Genomic DNA, 25,645 nt, shown 5'->3' on the forward strand with positions numbered 1-25,645 from the left:
TAATAACATATATTAATGTATCATGTTTTAAAAAAAATTGTAGTCCTCCAAAATCTTTAACAAAACCAACCGTTAGTTGGTCAAGTGGTGATTGGCGCTGCACTTGGTAGGGAGAACCACGGTTCGATCCCCCGCAACTGCGATCGGGAGGGGGCTTGACCCACTTGATGCCAAAGCTGTTCCCCCGAACCGGACTAAACCGGTGGTTATAAACCAAAAAAAAAAAAAATCTTTAACAAAACTTTCCAAAATTAACTCATAAACATGTCTTTAAACTTTTATTGAAGCTTTAGAAGAAATGAAAAGGCTTTTAGAAAAAGATAAAATCTGAAGAATTAAATATTTTAGAAGGAAAAAGCTCTAGAAAGTTTATTTTCTATACAAAACAATTTGAGAGAATTTAAAAATTGTACTGTCTTCAATATTAATTTTATATATTTAATACATATTTAGTTTAGATATATATATATTAATTATTTAATAAATTTAAAACATAAACTCTTATAATAAACATCAGAAAAAATATTGAACGAAAAATTTAGAAGATTTCAAAAAACAACAATAATGTTATAAATGGCATAATTATGTCTATCAAATAGAAAATTTCATATTAATTTTCTAATTATTACATGTGTACTTGAAATCAACACTGAGAACAATAAAATATTATTTCTCCCTTGTATTATTGCATATGTTAATTTCATAACAAATAAATTATTTTAAATTAATTTTTGTTATTGTAACATTTTAAATATTACAAATATGTTAATAAGTAATTATTTATTATTACATATAAAAACACTCGAATACAAATATAAAAAAAATTATCTATTTCTCCTCCAACATCCAAACAAAACCTTAATAAAAAATGGTAAAGAGAAGGTTGGACACGGTAAAACTTATTTTAAGAGTTGACCAGCATTTGTATTATTCTAAAAAATTTGTTCTAGATTTTTTCTAAGTTATTCTAGCTTAAAATAAACAAAATAGTGAAAATAAACACCAACACAATTGGCATGCTTCTATCCCATCGGGATTCTGTAACCAAACTAGATATCTAACAACATATTAATATTTGACATAAGCTAATGCATTCTTATAAGGTCAATAAACAAAAGATAAAATAAAATGATCTATGCAAAATACAATCGAGAAAAGACTTGCATAAAAAATGGTACATAAACCAGAACTAAATCACATCAATTGTCATGACCAGTTCGCAAAAAACCATTTAGCTACAACTTGATAACATTAAACAAAACTAAGAAGTATTGTTGATAATAATAAAATTAGCATCCTTGCTGCAGCAGCTATCAATCTAAATGTGAGTCGGACACTTTATGGTCTAGCTAGACATCATGACATGATCAATTGCCTGCAAGGCTTGCGTGGAAAAAAATCGTACGTCAACATCAGGATCCTCACTAAGCTCAACCAGACACGGTCGGATTGTCTTTTCTACCACCTGAATCACAATGGTGTTCATGGGATAAGATTTATGACAGACAAAAAAAAGGATGTGTGGATGGAAAACACAAGAAAGCGTGATACTTACAGACTGATCGACGATGGGGAAGATGGACTCTAATACCTTTGCCACATTGAACTTTATGTTGGGCACTCTACATGGGATCAAACAGCCAGGAGTTAGAAGCTTGATCGATTATACTGATCCTTACCCTATGATGCTATGGGGGGAACTTTCAATAATTGAAATAGAATACCTGTCTTTTGATGCCGCAACAACTGCAGGCAACAATTTTGAACAAGTGACTTCAGAGCCCATTACAGGAGCTAGCAGAGAGATAGCACGGAGAATGGTCATCCGATACAAATAGTGTGGATTGTTAGTCATCTCCAAAACCTATTTCCATACAATCCAAAATGATACATGTGAAGTTTCATTTGGGACAACAGAAAACGTAATAGCAGATAGAAAGCATATATTTCAATGATTATAATACAGTGAATTCCCTGAAGGACCAAACTGAGGCACAGCCAAGGAACACAACTAAACATAAAACTCATGGTCATCTGTGGAAGCTAAATTAACTTAGAATAGAAGATAATTCATAAAACTTGTATTTCATAATTTTAGCTGCAGTAAAAAATTCAATTTTGTCATATTCACGAATGAAGACATTTTCACACATGACTTCAACTTTAACCAAGCAGTAATAGAAAGGCAGATAACTCTATCATTTCAATATTTTGGAAAAGGAACCACTGTATTTCAACTGAAAACAAGCCAAGAGGACTATTTTCACTGCCCCCTACTCCACTTCCCTTAATTGCTCATGAGCAACAACTTTCTTCCACCATTCCAATTTGAAAACCAGCAGTTTGTAATTCATATAAAATATGGTTTATTATTTTGAAAACCAGCAAGTACATTAACTAATTGTTATTTTCTAAAATTATATCCAAATCAAACTATAAAGATACAGAAGTACACAGACAATTTATAAAATAAACAATAGACGGACCTGGGGAATTATGTGCTGCATAGCCCACTCAGGACCAAACTCTTCGGCTAGACGTTTCAAGTTGTTAGCAGCTGCTTCACGAATTGAATGAACCTATACAAACAAAAATAGTAATGTGAAATATGCAGTTTTTAAAACGCTACCATACTACCAAGTGAAGAGCACAAACCTTATCCTGTAACCACTGCATGCAAAGAGCACCCAATTTATCGTCAAAAAATCCAACCCCCAATTGACTTGCCAACAAGGGTATATACTCTATAATTGCAAGCCGAACCCTCCAATGTCTATCCTCTGCAAGCTCAACAATGGCGGGTAATAATGATTGAGATAACAGGTCGATTCCAATCACCTGTAAGAATAGCTTGTTTAATATGACATTGAAATGTTTTCTTCGTTAAGTATATATGTGTAGCATGCAGAAGTAAGACAAAAACAAATAGGTTCTGTGCTAAATTGATATCAGAGGAAAGGAAACAATTTTCAATAGTTTATAAGCATTCTGAAAATTAAAACAACTCCAGAAACAAAGACAACCTGATTCACTTGATCAAGCTTGCTGATGATGTTTAGGCGCACATCAGGAAATTCATCCTTCAGAAGGGATAGGAAAATAGGAAGAAGCTGCTCAATTGTTGCTTCCTGCATTGAAGATAAAGTAGGAGTAAGAACCACATTTGCACTAAAAGCCAGTACCACAATGATCAGGAAAAAAAATTGCTTGAGGACAATCTTTTAATGCACAAGAGAGGAAAGGCAATAATTAACTGAAAATCTAAAAATACAAGATTAGTTGCAGAATTAAATTATTAATATCCAATAAACTAATATAAGTTTTCATACTACCAAAAGGAAGAAGCAAGATACTATTAAGTGTCTACACTGTGCAGTCAAACATAAAAATATAGATTGCTAAGAAACAAAGCAACATTTAGAAATGACACATGAAATGTGAGAGAAACAAGACAGGACATGTGAGACATTCCTAACATTCACCTAGTTTATGACCTTGTTAATTTAGAAGGCATAAACACTGCTTTAAACCTAGATTTAACATTAAGATATTTTCTCTGTTATAGACTGGGAGAATGGGGGAAGGTGGTGACTTTTAAGGTGAATCTGATTAAATGCTATACAAGGTTATCAATCCCACAGCATGACATATGCCCCTCCCACTTGCAAAAGACATATTTAAGTAGCTAGTTGTTCAGATTTTCAATGGCCTACACACCACAATCAGGTGGCATATATGAAAACAGTGAAATATACAACCAAAATTCGGCTCAGTTTATGAGTTACATACTCAGAAGAAAAATAATATTTTAAGCCCCAACAACAGATTTGACTTTTGAGATACGGATACTGTATATTAATGTCGAAGTCAAAATTACTGCAGAAACTGGCATCTGACACTTATACCTTTCCCAATACTGGAGCCATTCCCATTATTACTGAAGCCAGAGCTGAGCGGACATGTTGTGAAGAATCTGATGACAATTCCTGCAAAAGTTGTTCAATTTAGAATGTAAAATTATACAACCAAAACAAAAGAGAGCCTTCATATATATGGTAAAACATCCATCAGAATTTCTTTTTCAAAGATGCACACCTTGACACAAGGAAGAATATGCTGAATTGCAAGATCTGGACTTAAAATCCGGCAAAACTTGGTCACTTTCCCAGCAGCTGCTATGCGTACCTCAGCCTCATTATCTCGAAGCAATCGAACATAGGCAGGGACCAACTCCGCTCTTTGCAAAAAAATAGTTTTTACATGTTAAAACCTCAAGAGAGAAAGAGAGAATATTGACAGGGCTTTAGAGTTGGCCGAATTATATGCAAGAAAAAACCAATGCTGGAACATGTTTTGGCATTATAACATTGTCGTGAAAATTAAGATCCAACATAGTGAACTCGGATCGCAAGTCATAATAAAATATACAGTAACTGTAATATTTGACTAAAAAATAATACCTGGTAGGTTCAGGGCCTACAGCTTCGCAGAGCTCATACAATTGATTTGCAACCATGTAACGCACACGCCATGACTTATCCTGCCATGATAAAATAAATCACATCAAATAAATAATTAGCTAAAAGTATTTGGTAATGTGCAATATAACATTGTACAAAGATGCAAATCCAAAAGTCTGTGTGTTTGGGAGTTCGGAACTAAGACGATGGAAAGAAAGAGGGCATTTTTTGGTGAAGGGACTAAGAGAATGTTTGGTTTGCCTATTTGAGCTTATTTGTTGGCATAAGAACTTATGAGACTGTTTAGAAGAGCTTATGAAAACAACTTATGACATGTTCCTAAGCTTTTTTCAACCTATTTTCATAAGTTCTCCAATATAGCTATTGAAGGTATAAGCTTTGTTAGTATTAGCCTAGCTTTGTAACTGACAGCTGTCAGTCTCAATAGGATATTACCTGCTATCACAGGTTTATCACCTGTGCTATATAATGCACAAGTGCTCTTTGTAACCGAAATCAATCAATGAAAATACCAATTCTGTTATAACAGAAAATGAAATTCTCTCTTTGTCTTTCTATTTTCTCTAATATGGTATCATACTTCTGAATCGGTCCATGGCTTTCGTTACTCCGCCGCCATCGCCGCCGCACTCTAACCTTGGTTCACCGGACGATCCGCCGGTGGCGCCACCGGTTTCTGACGATTCTCGTCGTCTTCACTTCTCGCTCAAGATCGCGCAGAAGCTAGATGAAAAGAACTTTCATCTATGGCGCCAACAGGTGGAGCCGTATATCAATGCTCATGATCTCACCGATCTGGTGGTCTGTGCTCGTGTTCCTCCTAAATTTCTTTCTGAAGCTGCTCGCCGTGCCGGTTCGTTCAATCCGGCGTACTCCGCGTGGATCCACAAGGATCAGATGCTTCTCTCGTTGCTTCAGTCCACGTTATCGAGCGAGATCCTCTCACGCGTGCTTGGATGCTCGCATTCGCACGAACTTTGGGATCGTTTATTCAGCTACTTCCAGAAACAAACTCGTGCCAGAGCGCGTCATCTTCGTGTTGAATTGCGTGCTCTTACACTTGATACTCTCTCTGTTCAGGAATATCTCCTGAAGATTCGCACAATTGTTGATGCCTTAGCTTCCATTGGAGATCCTATTCCTCTATCTCATCACATTGACGTTATTTTGGAAGGTTTGCCAGTTGAATTTGCTCCTGTTGTATCTGTTGTTGAGAGCAAATTTGGTGTTATGGATCTGGATGAAGTTGAAATTCTGTTGTTAGCTCATGAACTTCGTCTCAACAAATTCAAGAAACAATCTCCTCCAGATCTGGTATCACTCAACCTCACTCATTCTGTTGCTCCCTCCACTTCTCCTGAAGAGCCTCCCTCACCTACAGTTGCTTCCTCTACTCCTATTGCGTCCTCTCAGCCTGTGCAGGAGACTTCTTCATTTCGAGGTGGTAGGAGTGCTCGTGGTGGCAGATTCTATAGAGGCAGAGGTGGTAGAGTCTCTACATCTCAAATTCAGTGTCAGGTTTGCTCCAAACCTGGTCATACTGCGTTGCAATGCTGGCACAGGTTTAATCATCAGTTTCAGACTTCTGCTCCACAAGCATCCACTCCCTATGTGCAACCTCAGTGGCCTGGTGCTGGTGTCTATTACACTCAGGCTCCTCAAGCTGCACCTCGACCTTCTCCTTATGTGTGGGCTCGTCTTCCTGTGACTGGTGTTCCAGCTTCAGTTCCTGCAGCTTCTGCAGCTGTTCCTACAGCCATTGCTCAGGCTCCAAGTACTTTTGTGGCCAGTTCAGGGCCCTCATCTTCAGGTTCCTGGTTTCCTGACTCAGGAGCATCATATCATGTTACCAATGATGCCTCCAACTTGCAGCAGTTAACTCCTTTTGAGGGACATGATCAGATATATGTAGGCAATGGACAAGGTCTGCCTATTCACACTGCTGGCTCTAGTTCTTTTCCCTCTCCTTTACATCCTCCCACACATCTCACACTTAAGAACCTTCTTCATGTTCCATCTATAACCAAAAATCTGCTTAGTGTCAGTCAGTTTACTAAAGATAATAATGTCTATTTTATCTTTTCTGCTAATCACTGTCTTGTTAAATGTCAGGTGTCTAATGCTACTTTACTAGAAGGTCATGTGGGTGCTGATGGTCTGTATGAGTTTCCTTCCATCAATGTCTCCAAGTCTGCTAAGTCTCCTTTGGCTTCCATTTCCAAGTCTTTCAATAATGTTGCACATAGTGCTTATTCTGTTTCTGTAAATTCTAGTTTGCCCTACATGTGGCATCTTAGGCTTGGGCATCCTAATACACATGCTCTTAGACTTGTTTTACAACAATGTAATATTCCATTTACTAATAAAGCCAATGATCTTTTTTGTTCAGCTTGTTGTGTTGGTAAATCACATAGAATTCACTCACCTACTTCACACACTGTGTACACTCAACCTCTTGAGTTGATTTACACTGACCTTTGGGGTCCATCTCCTTTTAAGTCCACTTCTGGCTATTTCTATTATATCTCCTTTGTAGATGCTTACTCCAAGTTCACTTGGCTGTATCTTATTAAGAATAAGTCTGAGGCTTTGTCTGTGTTTCAGAAATTTAAGGCTATGGTTGAACTGCAGCTCAATCTTCCCATCAAAGCTGTTCAATCTGACTGGGGTGGGGAGTTTAGACCTTTTGCTAACTATTTGTCTGCCTCAGGAATAGTTCATAGACTGATTTGTCCTCATACACACCATCAGAATGGTGTGGTTGAGAGAAAACATAGGCATATTGTTGATTTAGGGCTTACTTTACTCAGTCAAGCATCTCTTCCTCTCTCTTATTGGGACTATGCCTTTTCCACTGCAGTTTACCTTATTAACAGGCTGCCATCTGCTTCAGTGCAGTTTGCCATTCCCTTTACACTCTTGTTTCATCAGCAGCCTGATTATGGCTTTCTTAAAGTGTTTGGCTGTTCTTGTTTTCCTCTCTTAAGACCATATAACACTCATAAGTTGGCCTTTAGGTCTCAAGAGTGTTTGTTTTTGGGTTACTCTACCTCTCATAAGGGGTATAGATGCTTAGCTCCAAATGGTAGGCTGTACATCTCTAAGGATGTGGTCTTTAATGAATCTAAATTTCCCTTCCCTGACCTTTTCTCAAATTCTGTGCCTACTGAATCTCCTTCTACCTCTTTGGCTCCCAGCTGTTCTAGTCCTATTCTCAGTTCTCTTACTCCACAACTTAATAGAGTTCCACCTAGTCCCTCTTCCTCTCCTCCCTCTAATTCCCTTTCTGATAGTTCTGTTCCTCAACCTAATTCTGGTATTTCTACCTCTAGTCCTGAATCAGTTCCTTCTGATGCTGGTTCCAGCAGTCCCACCCTCTCCCAGTCTTCTGCTTCTGCTCCTTCTATTCCTCCTCATGCTATTCCTGTGTCTCAAATCCCTGTCAACAATCATCCCATGCAGACTAGAGCTAAATCTGGCTTTATTCAGCCTAGATTGGAACCTAAATTACTGCTTGCTCACACTGAGCCTAGGACTGTAAAACAGGCTCTTGCTGACCCTAATTGGAAGTCAGCTATGCAAGAGGAGTTTGATGCTCTCCAAAAGAACAATACTTGGTCTCTAGTGTCTTTGCCTTCCCACAAAAATGTTATAGGCTGCAAGTGGGTATTTAGGCTTAAAGAGAATCCTGATGGCTCTATTAGTAGGTACAAGGCACGCCCTGTTGCTAAGGGGTTTCATCAGAGGCATGGTCTGGATTTTACTGAAACTTTCTCCCCTGTGGTTAAGCCTATAACTATCAGGGTAATCCTTACCATTGCCATTACTCACAGGTGGCCACTTCACCAGCTTGATGTCAACAATGCCTTCTTGAATGGCTTGCTGTCTGAAGAAGTGTACATGGAACAGCCTCAAGGTTTCCTTCATTCTGACTCATCTCTTGTGTGCAAGCTCAATAAAGCACTCTATGGCCTTAAACAGGCCCCTAGGCAATGGTTTGAAAGATTGCAGTCCGCTCTTATTCAGCTACATTTCAGGCCTAGCAAATGTGATCCCTCTCTTTTTACCTATTTCTCCAAAGGCCATTCTCTTTATCTTCTTGTCTATGTTGATGACATTATTCTCACTGGCAGCTCTCCTGCTCTCCTCAAGGAAGTTATCTCCAAACTGAATTCTGCATTCTCTCTTAAACACCTTGGTGAGCTTGATTACTTCCTTGGAATAGAGGTTAAACATACTGCTCAGGGGTCTCTTTTGCTGACTCAAACTAAATACCTTAGGGATTTATTGCAGAAAACTCATATGCTTGAGTCTAGCCCTGTTTCTACTCCCATGCAGTCTACTTGCAAGCTGACTAAAACTGGTTCTGCAGCTTTCTCTGATCCTTTCATGTACAGGTCTGTGGTTGGTGCCTTGCAGTATGCCACTATTACTAGACCTGATCTAACCTACTCTGTTAACAAAGTATGTCAGTTTATGTCCCACCCCCTTGACACTCACTGGGTTGCAGTCAAGAGAATTCTCAGGTACATCAAGGGCACTCTGCATCATGGCTTGGCTCTTAGTCCTTTGTCTCCTAAAGCCCCTCCTACCCTTCATGTTTTCTGTGATGCAGATTGGGCCTCTGACCCTGATGACAGGCGCAGTACTTCTGGTGCTGCCATCTTTTTTGGGCCCAATCTTATCTCCTGGTGGTCTAAAAAGCAGCCTGTTGTGGCTAGATCTAGTACTGAGTCAGAATACAGAAGTCTAGCTCAAGCTACTGCTGATCTGCTCTGGATTCAGACCTTACTTCTTGAACTCTGCATCACTACCAAACCTCCAGTTGTGTTATGTGACAATCAGTCTGCTGTGCTTTTGGCTCACAATCCTGTTCTTCACTCTAGAACTAAACACATGGAAATTGACCTATTTTTTGTTAGGGAAAAAGTTCTGGCCAAGCAAATTCAAGTGGTGCACATTCCTGGTACTGATCAACTTGCTGATGTTCTTACAAAGCCCCTAGCCTCTACTAAATTTCTTGAATTAATTCACAAACTTAGGGTTGCAAGCCCCCCTTAGTTTGTGGGGGGGGGGGGGGGGGGGGGGGGGGGGGTATTGAAGGTATAAGCTGTGTTAGTATTAGCCTAGCTTTGTAACTGACAGCTGTCAGTCTCAATAGGATATTACCTGCTATCACAGGTTTATCACCTGTGCTATATAATGCACAAGTGCTCCTTGTAACCGAAATCAATCAATGAAAATACCAATTCTGTTATAACAGAAAATGAAATTCTCTCTTTGTCTTTCTATTTTCTCTAATAGCTAATGAAAACAACTTATAGCGTATACGAAAATAATTTGGCTTTATTTTCCTTTAAATATCTATAGAGTTAGAGTGGCTATATTCAATAATTAGTTCCAACTTATATTAAATTGATTTATATTCCCAAAATATCTAAACTGAAGTTTTGTCCATCTTCTTTAAACTAACTTGTTTATTTTCCTTTAAATATCTATATGGTTAGAATTGCTATAGTAATCCCTACTACAAACACTGAAGTTTCAGTAGCAAGATTGAAAAACAACTGCATTTTCTAACCTATGCTCTGTGGTAGTCATGGATGCATAGGAAGGGCTATTCTACAACATTATCTTATGGAATTTATATGGTGGATAACAATGAGTTGATCCCTAAGAACACTGAGGACGTCACAATCTTTAACAAGTTTTATTGACAACAAACTCCTGAGTTTGGTAAGCAATAAATTCCCTAGCATTTTAAAAGCATAATGGAAGAGAATATGTAAAGAAAAAATTGACCAAATTGAAGTAATAACAATAATGAAAATGCAATAAAAATGTAGACTTTAGTAAGAAAGTTCATTACTTCTACGAAAGCTGCAATCGAATGCTGGCGTAAGCAACCATTGCCATTGGGTCAATTCTAAAACTATACAAACAACAAATTCATGACAACAATATTTCCTTTTATCATGTTGACTTATTTTGGAACGTCCATCAATATAAACTAACACACGCTAATGAATGAAGAAACTTGTCATCCAAGTATTCTACTGGCTTCAGCACCACAAATTTTGATCCTAAAGGCACACTCTCTTATAAAATAAAACCGTGTACATGTAACTTGTGGTTGTAACTTTATTTTTAACTCGTTGAAATTATATTTTTAAAAACTTATCTCGGAAATATTTTTGTTTTCAAATAATTATTGTATGCGGTTGGCCAACAATGAAAGAGATCTTAAGAGTTTGATGTAGATTTCGTGAAAATTAAAAAACGATTCTCACATATGGATGAGTATTAAAAAATTGATATGCCAATGAAGGTTGTCGTAGAAATTTTCCGATACCATGACAAGAGTATAATTGCAATGTTAACACCGCAACGCTCAAGTTATTGAGATCGGAGAGATGAAACTGTCAAAAGTAAATGAATCATAACTAAAAATCGATTGATAGATAGCCATATTTGTTCTGATAGATCTGAAGAATATGAATGAGATAAAGGGAATCCATCAATAATAAGGGGAAACCCCCGATTTCTATCTATTGATAAGACAACTATTCTTGATCCACCAGAAATATTGATGTGTCTGATGGAGTCTACATTGTACATCATACGTAGAGCGCCCTAGCGCAAGCTCTTCTCTGTTTCTGTTCTATTTCTGTTGTTGACCAAATGGCTGCCGTTGATGACCATCTCTAGAAGAGATAGAAGAATGTCTTAATAAGTTGGATGGTGAACAAAATGAAGCAAATGAAGATTTATTGAGTGATTATGATTTTCAACTTGAGGATTACCTATTCTTAGTGATTTTTACTAGCTTTAGTTGCTTTGTTTGTAATTTGTAGTTATGAGTTTGCAAGACTTTATATATTGACTTATTTTTGCATATAAATTTTTTATTTTCTTTGGTTGCCCATCTATGAAGCACGGACTCCAACACAGACACTCCGACACCGATAATGTAAAAAATATAGGACACCGCTATATATATGATAGTATTTGAGTTTTATTTATCTATCTATTATTTAAAGAGTTAAAAATATTCTAAATTTATCAATCTATTATTTAAAGAGTTAAAAATATTGTAATCAAAATTAAAGTCTTTAAATCTTTATTTATACATTGTTTCAATACATGTTTAAACCTTTTAGATGTGTGTGAGATTTGTTCAAGAAATGTATAAGGTATGTTGAAGTAAAGAAAAAAAACATTTTTTATGAAACACTTGTTTGAATTGCTTGATATGTGTTGTATGAGTGTCATACGAGTGTTGGACATCGATTCAAAGAGTGTCAAATCAAAGAGAAAAAAACCATTTATTTGGGGGACACTTGTCTGACTTTTCCGATACGTGTCGTGCGGGTATCATACATACAATTGGAAGACACCAACGCATGTTTGACACCGCAACACGCCAACTCCTAGAAGTGTTAGTGCTTCATAGTTTCCCATATAGGTTCCCTCTGTTGGAAGAAATCCTATTTGAGGAGTATAAGAAAATAAAGGGCACTAAATGTAGGTACCTCTCTCAGCCGAGATTCAGACCTTGGTTTGCCACATGTATTTGACATGTGATTTATGGTTTTCTCAGCCGAGATTCAGACCTTGGTTTGCCACATGTATTTGACATGTGATTTATGGTTTTCTTTATCTTGTGGTATTTCATATGAATGCATATGAATTTATATGCATGTGTATGAGTTGTATGAATTTTGTATAATCTTAGGATCCGTGTTATGATTTCACATTTAACAACTTTACTTCCCTTTTCCGATTTTGCATAAAATCTTGATTTCAATTACCTTGGATATATGTCATTATAACTAGCTCTCAAGGGAAAGACAGAGAGGAGGGAAGGAGAGCTCTCCAGGGAGTTCTTGTAATAAAATTAAAATAACTAGCTAAGGCTATTGATAACTTAGGATTAAAAAAATTTGAGCATAATGAAGAAAATTAATTAATTATAGATGAACAATAGTTTCATCCAGCTCTATATGTACCTGAGAGAAATTAACAATAACTGGGAGTATATGTGCAACACAATCTTGTGGCTCCAACAGTTTTCCAAGAGCAGCACATCCCTCCACGGCCAACAATCTGACAGAGTCTTGATCTGACCCAAGTAAAAAATATGATTACATGTTAAAAAAACGAATCACATTCAGAAATATAGATAAACCAGACACACTCTTCCACATGAAAAAAAAAAAACATAAAATGTTTATTTAGTACCGTCTTGAGTAAGATCGTCAAAAATTGACATGATGTCAACCTTCAAATGAGTATACTCAACAGTTGCAGCAAATTTCCCAAGATTTGTTGCAGCAGATCTTCTAACCATAGGCATGTCATCCTGACATAACTGACTGTATATTGATCTCAACTCTGTCTTTGTGGCCTCTGGTGCACTAGGGTAAGCAATATGGAATAGACCACATGCAGAGACTCGAGCAGTAAACCATTCACCTGCCGCCAATCTCTGAAAAACAGAAATCATAGCATGAATTGGATAGACTGTTCTATTCTACTAACATAATAAATGGGAACTGGCAGGACATAACGCATCTTAAATAATGCTAGATTCGGTAGCTAATTTATGAAGTCAAATAAGGGGCTCATCAAGCATCATTGAAATTTGCATTTAGATTGATGAAAAGAACATTAACTAACCTTCACCAACGGTATAAAATATTCGACCAAATCACTCTCCCTCATTTGAGATCCAATTCGACAAAGCGACTCAACAGCTTTATCCCTCACACACGTCTCCTCAACACTACAAAACGCCTCTAAAGGCGGTAGCAACGCACTAGCATGGTCCACTCCACCAACATAAGGAATGAAAACTCCCAACTCTTCCGCCATCGCAAGAAGCACCTCATCGTCATCATCGTTATTTTCAGTCAAAAACGGAATTAATTCTTTACGCGTTCTCTCCTCCCCGAGCGCACGCGCAATCGTCGACAGCCTCCGAATCGAGTTCAACCGCAGTTGGATGTCGTCGTTTTTCAACTCGTCTATAAGCACGGCTATCGGATACAGTGGTTCGTCAGCCATAGACATTTTGTTTTGCTCCCAATTGTTCTGAAACAATAAGTAAAGTAAACCAAATCAATCACATCGTTTAGTATCAAGAAAAACTAGCGTGTGAAACCGAATAGAAAGAGGAAGAAGAAATTACCGTTTCGCGCGAAAGAGATGATTTCTTGCGATTTGGCTAGCTACGGAGACGTAGCTATTAGGGAATTTGAGATCTCGTTGAGGTGAAGGGGTCGAATGAGGGATTCAGAAGGAGAATTAGTGGGAGGGGGTGTGGATGGAAATTGAAAACCCTAAGACCGTGTGAGAAGAAGAAGGGAGAAGAAGAAAGAAGAAGACAATATTAGAAAGCGAAGTGGTCACACAGACAGAAATGGAACTTGCTTCTCCAATGCTTCTCGAGTAAAACGCACCGTTGCCCCTCGCACGTGTGTAACTTGTTTTCTTTCCTCTCTCTCTTCTTTTATTTTTGTTCACTAGTGTGACAATCTTTTTTTTCATGAGAAATGCAATTTAAGAAGAGAAAATTAGACACAAAGATAAGTTGTTGAGATATGCAATTAGATGATCTAAAGACAATAAAATCGAAATTGGTCCTATGTAAGTTTAAGAGTGCGCCTAAAAGGAGGTGAATTAGGACTTTGAAGATTTATCCAGTTTTAGAAAATTTATTGTTTTTATTTTTCTGGTTTGGTGCAAGAGTTTAGAAATGTGTTATTTTCTTTTCTGATTATGATTTTTGAAAGCGGTAAATGCGGAAAAGTAAAGAACACAATAATGTATATTGGTTCCCCTCATAGTCCGAGAGTACTTCAGTCCCCATTCAACATGAAAGAGATTTTACTATTGTTTGTGACTTACACAAGACAAACCAAACACCAAGAACAATCTTTTTGGATTTTTCACTAAGATCACTTATGAGAACAATCCTCTCAAAGTGCTTAACTTGTTTCCAACAATCCTGGACAACAAGATTTCAACCACCAAGAACAATCCTCTTGGATTTATTAACTTGATTATGAGAACAAACCTCTCACTAATCAACAACTCTTGCTTCGAACAATCCTGGATAGCAAGTCAATAATAACCAAATATATTTGAGTAGAAATGTTTATGAACATGTATCAATCACTAGGATTGATCTTCTCTTTCAAGCAAGACAATTTACAATGATATAATAGTGCTCGAGTGTTTATGTATGAATGAGAAACTTTTCTAACAATGTGTAGAAAAAGTTTCAATGAAAGTTCAAGTATGAAACACTTGTATGAAAATATATGACAAAAAGGTGGTAAATTGTAATGAAAGAGGTGAGATTCAAATCTGAAAATATAGAGTATATATAGTGTCTTAACACCCCTAGGAATGAGTATGATTCAATGAAAAGATGCAAAGATTGATGGACATAAAATGGTTCACGTTCAAATTTGAAACATACTATTTTTTGACTCTGGTACGCTGGAAATCAATTTACCATTATAGGATATCGGTTTCCCTGAAGCGTTGTGTCTAGAAATTCAAAAACTGACACTGAAAATCGATTTACCCATATAGGAAATCGATTTCCATGTTAAAAAACAGCTCGGGAAATTTGTTTCCAAAAACAGGGAATCTATTTCCAGTTCAGGAAATCTGTTTCCAAATACAGGAAATATGTTTCCTGATAGCAAATAACTTTGATTTGAAATTTAGGAAAAGCTTGATATTTTAACCAAAAGGACCATGCATGCAACTGAATATTTAGGAGAATATTGAGCACTAAGTTATCAATATAAATTGCATGCTTATACCTCAATAAATCAAGATCAATGCTATTCTTCAAAATATAATTTCTTTGATGCTAGCTTTCACACATGATGAATCTTGAGTGCTTGATTTGATTAAATGCACTTGAGGCTTTTTCCATACTTTTGCCATGATCATTTTATTACTACTTTGTCTTCATCAAAACAAAATAGATGGAGAGTCTTGACTTCACATTCTCCCCCTTTTTGATGATGACAAACCATTGAAATTTGAAGTGCATGATGTTCTTGTGCGAATGCTCCCCCTAACTTTGATAACTCTCCCTTGATCAATGCTCTCCCTTGATTAATGGAGAATTTGACTTCTTTGTGGCTGCAAAAGTTAGATACAAGCAAGCATACACATATACAAATTTTTTTCTCCCCCTTTGTCATTAGCAAAAAGGATGGAAAAAGACTTTAAAATTGTAGATAAATTTATAAAAATAAAAGAAATTTATACCTATGAGTTTTACCTCATGAGTGACTTCATCAAAACATTCATCTTTTGTGAATATAATTTTGAAACCTTTGTCACAAAGTTGACTTTTGCTTTAGAAGATTTTGCTTTAGTCTTTTAACATAAAATACATCTTTAATTGGATGTGAAAGTTAGTACTCCAACTTTGCCAATACCAATAATTATTCCTTTAAGGTATTCCAAATATGTGACATAACCCTTGGACTTTTAGAACTATATTTGAAAGTTAGTTTATGTCTCTCATCAAATGCTTAGAACCACCACTTATCAAAAACACCATAGATTTCAAGTGGTCCTCAAGCAAACCTACAAAACAAATTAAGTTTGATTTGGTACCCAATGTGCTTTGAGTCCATCATAGTTAGTTCCTTTCTTAACCCACACATAATGACCATTTGCCACACTAAAGTTTCTAACATAGCAAGTATTAGGTGTATGGCCACTTATACCACAATAAAAGTATGTAGGAACAAAATTACTTCTATATCTAGGAACATAGAGTTTCTTTTTAGAAAATCTTTTCTTAGGATGGTGATGAACCACTTTAGGCTTGTTAACTTTCTCTTGGGATGTTTGGTCACTAGCCTTAATAAAAATAGTTTTGTTAGAATTTGGTTTTGAGAATTTTGAATAACCAAGCCCACTTTTATAATTAGAATATCTTTGTTGACTAAGGACACCCTCTAAACTAATTTGTCATTTTTCATATCTTTCAAGGACTCTCTTTAATTAAAAAATTTGAAAGGAAAGTGATTCATAGTTATTACATGTATATTTTTGTTTTTCTTTATCAACATATTGTTTCTTTTCAATCTCAAAATCTTTTTGCATGGTATCGATTTTCTCTTCAAGAGATTTGATTTGTTTTTCTTGTGTTGATATGGTTTTATATAACATTTTACATTCATTCAATAGTTCGTTTATGGCACCTTGTGCATCGTTATCATAAATAGAAAATTCATTACTAACCTTGTTGTTTTCATCATCAGAATGGTGTGATGCCATGAATACCGGATTTGCACATTCTTTGCTTTTGGAATCAGAAGATGAACTTACGTCATTATCTTCCCATGCTATATATGCTTTCTTTGACTTTTTATCCTTATTTCTCTTGAAGTATTTATTATTCTTTTCAAGTGTAGGGCATTCACTTTTGACATGTCATTTTTCCACATTCAAAGCATTTAACCTTCCTTGTTAGTGCTTCCCTTTTAATGACATCCTTTTTCCTTTCTTTTCTTAGAAATTTTTCAAACTTTTTGATAAACTCATTATCTTCTTCACTAGTGGACTCATCCTCTTGATTGTTATCATGAAGTTTGACTCTTGTCTTTAAGGAAATTTCTTTTGAATCTTTTACTTAAATTTCATGCGTTTCAAGTCTTCCGAGTTCCATTTCATATTCTTGAAGTTTACTGAACAATGTTGCAGAAGTCATTCTTGATAGATTCTTCTTCTCGGATATTGCTGTTGCTTTTGATTTGGCTAGCTACGGAGACGTAACTATTGGGGAATTGAGATCTTGTTGAGGTGGAGGAGTCGAATGAGGGATTCAGAAGGGGAATTAGTGGGAGGGTGTGGATGGAAATTGAAAACCCTAAGACCGTGTGAGAATAAGAAGGGAGAAGAAGAAAGAAGAAGACAATATTAGAAAGCGAAGTGGTCACACAGACAGAAATGGAACTTGCTTCTCCAATGCTTCTCGAGTAAAACGCATTGTTGCCCCTCGCACGTGTGTAACTTGTTTTCTTTCCTCTCTTCTTTTATTTTTTGTTAACTTTTTTTTTCTTACCCGTAGAAATAGTGTGACAAATTTAAAACAAAAAAAATAGTGTGACAAACTTTTTTATGAGAAATGCAATTTAAGAAGAGAAAAATATACTTAAAATATAAGTTGTTGAGATTTGCAATTGGACGATCTTATGACAATAGACTACGAAATTGGTCATAACCATGAGTAAGTTACCCCAAACACACATGTATTTATAAGCATGTTTCATCTCTCAACTAGACAAATATATTTAGTTAGACAAAGTCTCGATAATCACACACACCCATAACAAATGAGGAGTGTTTTGAGTTAGAATTAAAAATAGGTGAAGATCAAATGGAGCAGAGTTCTAATGAGGTGTAGTGTGTTTTCGGTATGGAGGGGCATGGGTGAATGACAAAGTAGTTTGAGGTTATGAATGAGAGAGTATCTAGAATGGCGTGTGTTGGCCTTTATATAATATGGGTGGCTAAAACCATCCTTGTGTAATATGGCGTCTTACACGGTGGACCGTTCGATTGTATCTGACAGTGGGTGATCGTTTGAGGCAAGTGGAGGTCCATTGGGTTTTAGTACCCTGAGCCCTCGATGTCTTGGTAAGTATGATCTTGGGTCGAGCTTCATCATTATTAGGATTTCCTATTCTTAGCATTAAGGTCAGTCCGATACAATTGCCCTTAAGGTCTATTATCCATCTTGACAATGGTCTTCGTGATGGATTCTTACCTTGCAGAAGTGGAAAAGATTTGAGAGTGAGATTTTTTGACCTTGGAGCAAGTGTATTAAATGCAAGTCTTGTCACTGAAACATTTTGAAGGATCATTCCAACATTATGGCCCTTGATTCATAGGATAGGGTGTGATGTTACATTTTAGGATGCTGCAAGGTTAACGCTTCAACACTCAAGTCAGTATGTGAGGGAGAATAGTGAATTGAAATTGAATTTGAAAGTGTGTACTTGAACGTTTAATATTTGTGGGTGGACTATGTTTATTCTTCAACCATTTTTGTCTTTTCTAAATATGGTAATATTGATGGAGACTTTCTTGAGGTTGGTCCATCTTCGGATTAGGGTGTCTTAACCCCTAGCGAGAATGACCAAATATGCAGTGAGTATGGAGATTGAGTCATTCTTTTTTATGAATGAACCTTCTTGGTTGTGGGCCTTTCTCTGCCCTTCAATGCTTTTGGGATGGAAGTTCTAGAGAATCTGGTAGTGGCTCCGTGGAAAATTCACCCAGCAAGTTGGGTGTATGGGAAAGTCTTCTAGCACTGGTGCTAATACTTAAATGGTAACTCTTATATGACCCTCTTATTTCATCACTTTCGATCTCGCGGTGGCCCTACGACTTGGACATAGGGTAAAGGATTAGTTTCTCTAGTGCCGAGCATCTGGGGCTTCGGGGTTTTTCCCGAGAGCTTGCAACAATTTGAAGATCGATTATTTCTAGCTACCTTCATCCTTCCAGAAGCTCATGCAACATCTTCATTGTTGGAGACGGAGCGAGGTAAATATGTTGAGTTGTTCCCCAAGTACTAGATTGAGAGTCATTTCCTCATAGGAAATGGACTATATGTATATAAAGGGGAGGAGGACCTTTCCTAGGATGAGTTGTATCAGAAGAAGCGGTTGGTGAGTTTCATCAATAACCTGTGTTATTTCGGGGGTGGTGCTCCTCTAGAGGGGGCCGACTGGAAATGCTTGAAACGCCTCATTGATACCCACTTGCTGATGGAGGCCCATACCTAGGCATCAAGGAAGATTATTTTCGATAAGCTCTAAAAGTTTTTTGCCTCTTTGCTTTCAATTTTCTTACTCATGATGTGTTTACTTTGATAATGATTGTGTAGATTCGATGAAGATGAAGTAACGCTCTAGCTTTTAAGATGGTAAATATGGGCAGTAGGGACTGTAGCAGTTCCTTCCACTACTTTGGGGCCATTTAGAAGTGTTGCTGCTTTGAATGCTCTTTAGAGGTCACATGATGCTTCAAGTCTTCTATGTTGGAACAAGTTTGGTTCTGCAACTAATCCTTGAGTTTTAATGATAACAAAGTATACAATGTATAAAGAATATTTTGTACACTAATGGTTTGTTATGTGCGCAAATTCTGATAAGCATACTTTGGAATCTAGACTAGCAATTTTGGACTCTGAACAGACAACTTTGAACTCTGGAGATCAAACGCGCTTTAAACCTTTGAAGAATTCAAGGATGTGTTTACAACGAAAATCTGCATCTGAATTATCAAGTCAACTCTAGTGGAAGAATCTTATCCAGAACGACTCTGATATATTCACGACTATGAAGTCTCACGTTCTCAAAGATTTAAAGATTGACTTTAAACTCTGATCAAGCTTCATCATATCTTATTAGAAGTCTTTGACTTAAGAAGTTAACTATGAAGGAAGATAGTGAAGAAATATTAAAATAGTACAAAATCAAACATCTTGTCCACTATCCTGCAAATCAGGATAAAGGACTATCTTGTTGTACCAACTTTGTCTCAACATGTCCCATCATTCCTTCTAATATGCTCCAAGAGCCACTCTACTAATGTATGATCAAACATCTTGATGGTTACTGTTATAATAAGAAAGTCCAACTTCACCTTCCAATGGGTCTATTCTTCACCTATATAAATAGGTCTTTGAAGTATGGAAAGAAAACAATGTAAGAAGAAACGAGTGAAAAGCAGTAAAAACAAAATACTGAAAAACTACACAAAGAAGAAAACATTTGCTTGTAAGGCTTTATTCTTTTTCATTCTTTGTTAGAAAATCTTGTTGCACTAAAATTGGGTGTATCAGCTTTCTTAGAAGCATTTTGTAAACACAAATCTTATAATCTTAACTTGTTGGTTAATTTCCTTGAGGGACTATGGTACAGTCAAAATCCTTGAGAAGACATTGGTAGCGACCTTTATGGTTTGTAATCAAAGTTTTGATTAGTGGATTAAGTACTTATTGAGAAGGCAAAATTATCTTTGTGGATGGACTGAACTAACCTAGCTAAAGGGGAATCAAGATAAAAATACTTGTGTTCTTTTATGATTGTTGCAAGAACCACTACTTCTTTTATCATTCCTCAATGGATTTCTAGATGAAGAAGTGTATATGGTCCAACTTTAAGGCTATGTTTGCGAGTTTGGAGGGGAGGGGAGGGGAAGACTTCCAAAAACAAAATTTTAAGAATTTATAGGAAAATATTTGAAATTTTTTTTAAAAATAATTTGGTTTAGAATGATAAAAGAGTCATTATCATTACTAAATATTTAATTTTCAGAATAGTATAACAACCTAAAAGATATTTGGAAAATTTATGTAAGCCATCCAAAACCCTCCAAAGCCCTCCTTCAATACAACTTTTGAGTTCCCCCAATTCTTCCTATTTTCCAAAGCCCTCTCCTCCTTCCCCTCCAAACTCGCAAACAAAGCCTAAGGGTTTGAAAGTCTTAATCTTAACATGGTGAGTAAGCTCAACAAGGCCATTTATGGTCTTAAGCATGCTCCAAGGCAATGCTTTGAATGGTAGCAAGATGCTCTTGTATAACTCAAGTTCAAACCAAGTAAATGTGATCCTTCCTTATTTACTTAATTTTCATAAGGTCACATTGTTTATCTACTGGTCTATATAGATGATATTATTATCACTTCCAGTTCTACATCACTTCTACAATCCATCATCACCAAACTCAATGTTAACACTCCCATGCAAGCTCACCAAAGTTGGCTCTCCTGAACTAGCTGACACCCTTACATGTATAGATATGTGGTTGGTGCCCTCCAATATGCAACTGCTGACCTATTATGGATCCAAACTCTTCTCAAAGAACTGTTTATCACTTGTAAAGTCCCTCAAATACTATGTGATAATCAATCAACAATGCTACTTGCTCATAAATAAGTGATGCACACTAAAACCAAACACATGAAAATTGACCTTTTTTTATAAGGGAAGAAGTTATGGCCAAGCAGCTGCAAGTTCTCCATGTTCCAGGAACTGACCAGTGGACTCATGTGCTTACCAAACCCCTTGACCATGAGTTTGTGAGGGAGGGTAGTAGATAGCACTCTTACCTGTAACTGACAGATGTCAATCTAAAAATATATCACCTACAGTAGATAGCACTCATATGTAACTAACTTTCCACAAATAACAGAATTCTAAAATGAAAATCTCATCTTCACTTACTCTAGTTTCTAACATAGAGGAGTGCCAATGATAATATATGCTGGCATCATGCCTTGGCTTAAAGCAAATTTGGCATTGAACTCTGAAGCGGCCAGGAAAACGACCTCCTCTGTCACGATTCATGTGGCGACCGACCACCACGAGGAGCTCTATCACCTTATGTTGAAAGTATTTGTGGGTAAATATTTTCGGTATATATCGTATCCACAAGGATTGGTTTAATATTATTGCCGTTCTATAGTTGGTTATTTTGAGTGAGAAAAAGTAGTTGAATTTGTTTTGTGGTTATAACTATGCTATTAAATCTAAAAAATAATTTAAATGCAAATTCTGAAAGTTTGTTAACGATTAAAGAGATATGTTGAGCTTTAGGGTTCACCAACCTATTCCTATACAATTTGTTAATTAAATCACAATTGAACAATCATTTGAATTATTATCTTCACTTATCCCCAAATATGATTCCATGTCTGCAAATCAAATTAGATAAACTTTCACTGTTATGAGATTCGATCTCTCAGAATATCAATATCGATAATAGTAATAAAGAACGATAATTATGAAAACTCAATCACAATTCCATCTCTGCAAATTGGGACTGAATCAATATAGTAACCTAGGGCAAAAGTTAGAATCCTTTCTTTCGATAAAAGACTCCACAATAATTTAATATAAAAACAAGGTTTCTGATTGATAATAAATTCAAACAATTGTTCATAGGAATTAATCAATGGTATTGCATATTCATAGGCTTACTACTACCTTAAACTCAACAAGAGGAATTTAGATCTCCATAGATAGGAAGAACACACAAGATGTAATAGAGGGATTCATCTTCATCAAAGGAATGTCTTCAATTGGTAAAGAATCCACCTTCAATTGTTGTTCTCAGCTTCGGAATTAGAATGCTCTCCTAATTTCGCTCACAAAAAGTCAGTCCCTTTTCTTGAAGACTAAGGCTTCTATTTATAATTTTTGGGCTTGAAACGTCGCGTCCGCGGTGCGGCAACGGATCACCGCGGCGCGACCACAAACAGTGAGTTTGGCGCGACGCTGTCTTGGACTCCCGCGGCGCGCCCTTGCTAAATCTTCTTCTTTTTGCTTTGCCTTTGAGATTTCCAGCTTCTTTTCCTCTTCATGCTCTTCTAAAGTTCCTTTTCAACTCAAAACCTGCATCAATATTACCCACAAGTGATTCGATTTGCTTTATAACATGAACTACACTTATTCAATTCACTTCTTACTAAAAACCTATAGATCTATCACAATTTGCATTGGTTTAGAAAAGAAATTACTTATATTAACACATGAATTTACCATTAATTCACTCCTAACACCTTACCTCCATTGAACTGAGATCCATCAGAGAACTGGTTCTCATTCCATTGATTAGGGTTAGGGGTTTGAACATTTCACTAATTAGAGATAAAATTTGGTGCTGAAACTAGGGGTGGCAAAACAGGCCGTCCGCCCCGCCTTATGCCTGCCAAAAAACGAGCGGGGCGGGCATGCCCGCCAAGTAAAATGGGCATAAAAGTCATGTCCGCCCCGTTAAGATGGCGGATTAGCGGGCGGCGGACTTACCCCCTATTTTTATTTATATTTTTTTAATAGATTAATAGGCTTTTTTTACCTTTTAATTAAACTTTTCACTTATTTTTTAAAACAATTTTTTATAAAAGCAACTTTTTAACAAATTTACTTAAAAAAATATTACATATATTTATAAATAAATGTATAAAATAAACCATCAAGAATTGCAATTACTAGAGTTAACTAAAAAAAGAGTGAGTTTTGGATGAGGGGTGGGCTTTGGTGGGAAGCGTATGGCGGGCGGCGGGTTTTGGCGAGGCGGGCTTTGGCGAGCTACGGGCCTAATATTCCAACCCAACCCGCCATTTTTTGGCGGGTGTGCATGCCGGCCCGGCGGTCCATGGCCTGTTTTGCCACCCCTAGCTGAAACGGGATTAGAAGCACTTTCTGAAGCAGAGACACTCCCGTAGGTGAGATTAACAGTCACAGGCTCAGTAATTGCAGTTTTCTTGGCTTTCTCTATCTTAGAATCGTGAGAAAGCAACATAGATTCAACTTCAACAATAGGACACATAGTAGAACGATATTGAGTTATGGATGCAAGCATAGGCGACGCTAGGGCCCGACCAGGGTGGGCCCTTGCCCAGGCTCGGGCCCAATAGGTTTTTTCAGCTTTTATTTTCACCTATGCCTTCAAATGTTCGTCTCTTACACTCTGCCTCGTTCTAGTCGCCGCACATCATCGCCTCCGTTACCGTCCATCGTAGCTTTGCCGCCGCTGCCGTCCATCGTAGCTTCGCCTCCGCTGCCGTCCATCGTAGCTTCCCCGCCGCTGTCGTCTATTTACCTCCACGTTGGTACATCTTCGCAACTAATCTCTATCTTCCTCTCTCTTCTCTATGTGAGTCGATGTTATAGAGATTTTATCTTTTCTTTGTGTTTAAGGTTCATCCATGAGTAGTGGTAACTGGTAAATGCATATCCTCTTGCTTCGCTACTATTGACTTCAATTATGAATCTCCAAACCCTAAATAGGAAAATTGCAGATCCTTCGTCGAGTTTTAACTAACGTTTTAACTAACACAACTTCTGTAATTACCCTAGTTCTGTTCAATTATTCAATTTTTTTAGTTAACTATGTTTTAATTAGGAATTGATGATGCTATAAAGTAATTAGAAACTGATAGGTTTGTCATTCTATTGTTATTTATTGATTTGGATGGATATGCTGTTGAATTGCAATGGAAATTTTAAGACCTCTTTTTCTGAGAGTATTTAATTTTAAGTAACAAATATCATAGCTTATTCTGTGAGATAGTAATATTACACAGCAATTCCATACTCTCAAATGAGCTTAACGGTTAAAGATAAAGGCTATGCAATAATTTTAAAAAATAATTAAGATCAAGTTCAATCTGAACACTCTAACAGGCCCAATAGGTTTTTTCTTAGCCCAAATGTTTAAGAATTTAGAGGAAATTGTTAATTTTGTGATGTTTTGACATTAATGACTAGGGCTATTCGGAATAGGGTCCTCAAAGATGCTAATGGTGATATACTGATATTAGTATTCATTTAAGCAACCATAAAAATTTAGACATGATTCAAAGAAAATGATGATATTTTTAAAATTTAAACTGTAGATATAAAATGAATAATGATAAATTGGTAATTAAAGAGTGATATATATAATATTAAAAATATTCTCCTTTTATGTCATTTTCTTTGCTAGCTTAGTAAGAATGTCATATTTTTGTTTTAATATTTGTTTTAGGTTAATGAGGAGATTTTATGTTAATGTTTTTGCTTATGGTAAATTGGTAATGATTTTATGTTAAGTTTGTTTTTTTAGATATGAGGAGATTTTTTGTTGAATCACAATCCTATTATAAGATTATTTTTCATCTCTTTTATTCTGGTTGATGACTATTTATATATTATATACGATGAATTTGCGGTATTTAAATTTTGTCCAGGCTTTATAACTTTTCTAGCTTCGCCACTGGATGCAAGGCAAACACATTATGGATGCAAGGCAAACACAATGAGACACAAGATCATCTATGGAATCCAAGACATTAACAACGTGCTAAATTATACCTAGGTATTTAGAGATAGATTTCACACCTTTGGTGATGTTCTTCAACTCTGGTCTGAGTTGCCAAGACTTGGCATTGATGTGCGCAAACATGTACATGTGAAAAGCATAGTCTTATTGCTTCCAAGTGAGATGACGTCATTGCTGCGATCGCTTTCGTTGAGATAGCGTGAGGGAATCACCAGAATAATGAGATAGCGATGAAGCTTGTGTGTTCCTATAACACCTTTGACCTGCTGCTTCCATGAGCGAAA

At 36.6% G+C, this 25,645-nt stretch overlaps 1 protein-coding gene across 1 annotated transcript; it reads right to left on the minus strand.

Moving 5' to 3' along the window:
* Positions 1-1,160: 1,160 nt before the first annotated feature.
* On the minus strand, positions 1,161-17,404 carry LOC131642538 (serine/threonine-protein phosphatase 2A 65 kDa regulatory subunit A beta isoform). The gene is made up of 14 exons (XM_058912780.1): positions 17,273-17,404; positions 13,672-13,700; positions 13,161-13,574; positions 12,723-12,969; positions 12,491-12,603; positions 4,461-4,540; positions 4,096-4,237; positions 3,906-3,986; positions 3,024-3,128; positions 2,656-2,838; positions 2,487-2,579; positions 1,725-1,864; positions 1,556-1,622; positions 1,161-1,465 (listed from the first exon to the last, which is right to left on the minus strand). The coding sequence occupies exons 3-14, from the start codon at positions 13,551-13,553 to the stop codon at positions 1,346-1,348; spliced, it is 1,764 nt and encodes a 587-aa protein (XP_058768763.1). The 5' UTR covers positions 13,554-13,574; positions 13,672-13,700; positions 17,273-17,404; the 3' UTR covers positions 1,161-1,345.
* Positions 17,405-25,645: the final 8,241 nt, after the last annotated feature.

The sequence above is a fragment of the Vicia villosa genome, linkage group LG1 (assembly GCF_029867415.1).
Source record: "Vicia villosa cultivar HV-30 ecotype Madison, WI linkage group LG1, Vvil1.0, whole genome shotgun sequence".
Lineage (NCBI taxonomy): Eukaryota > Viridiplantae > Streptophyta > Magnoliopsida > Fabales > Fabaceae > Vicia > Vicia villosa.

Excerpts from the sequence above, each read along its gene's own strand:
- LOC131642538 (XM_058912780.1), bottom strand. The coding sequence starts at position 13,553 with ATGTCTATGGCTGACGAACCACTGTATCCGATAGCCGTGCTTATAGAC. Across the intron at positions 2,839-3,023 it reads AGCTTGATCAAGTGAATCAG|GTGATTGGAATCGACCTGTT; the intron begins GTTGTCTTTGTT and ends CTATTCTTACAG. Across the intron at positions 1,466-1,555 it reads TCCCCATCGTCGATCAGTCT|GTGGTAGAAAAGACAATCCG; the intron begins GTAAGTATCACG and ends ATTGTGATTCAG.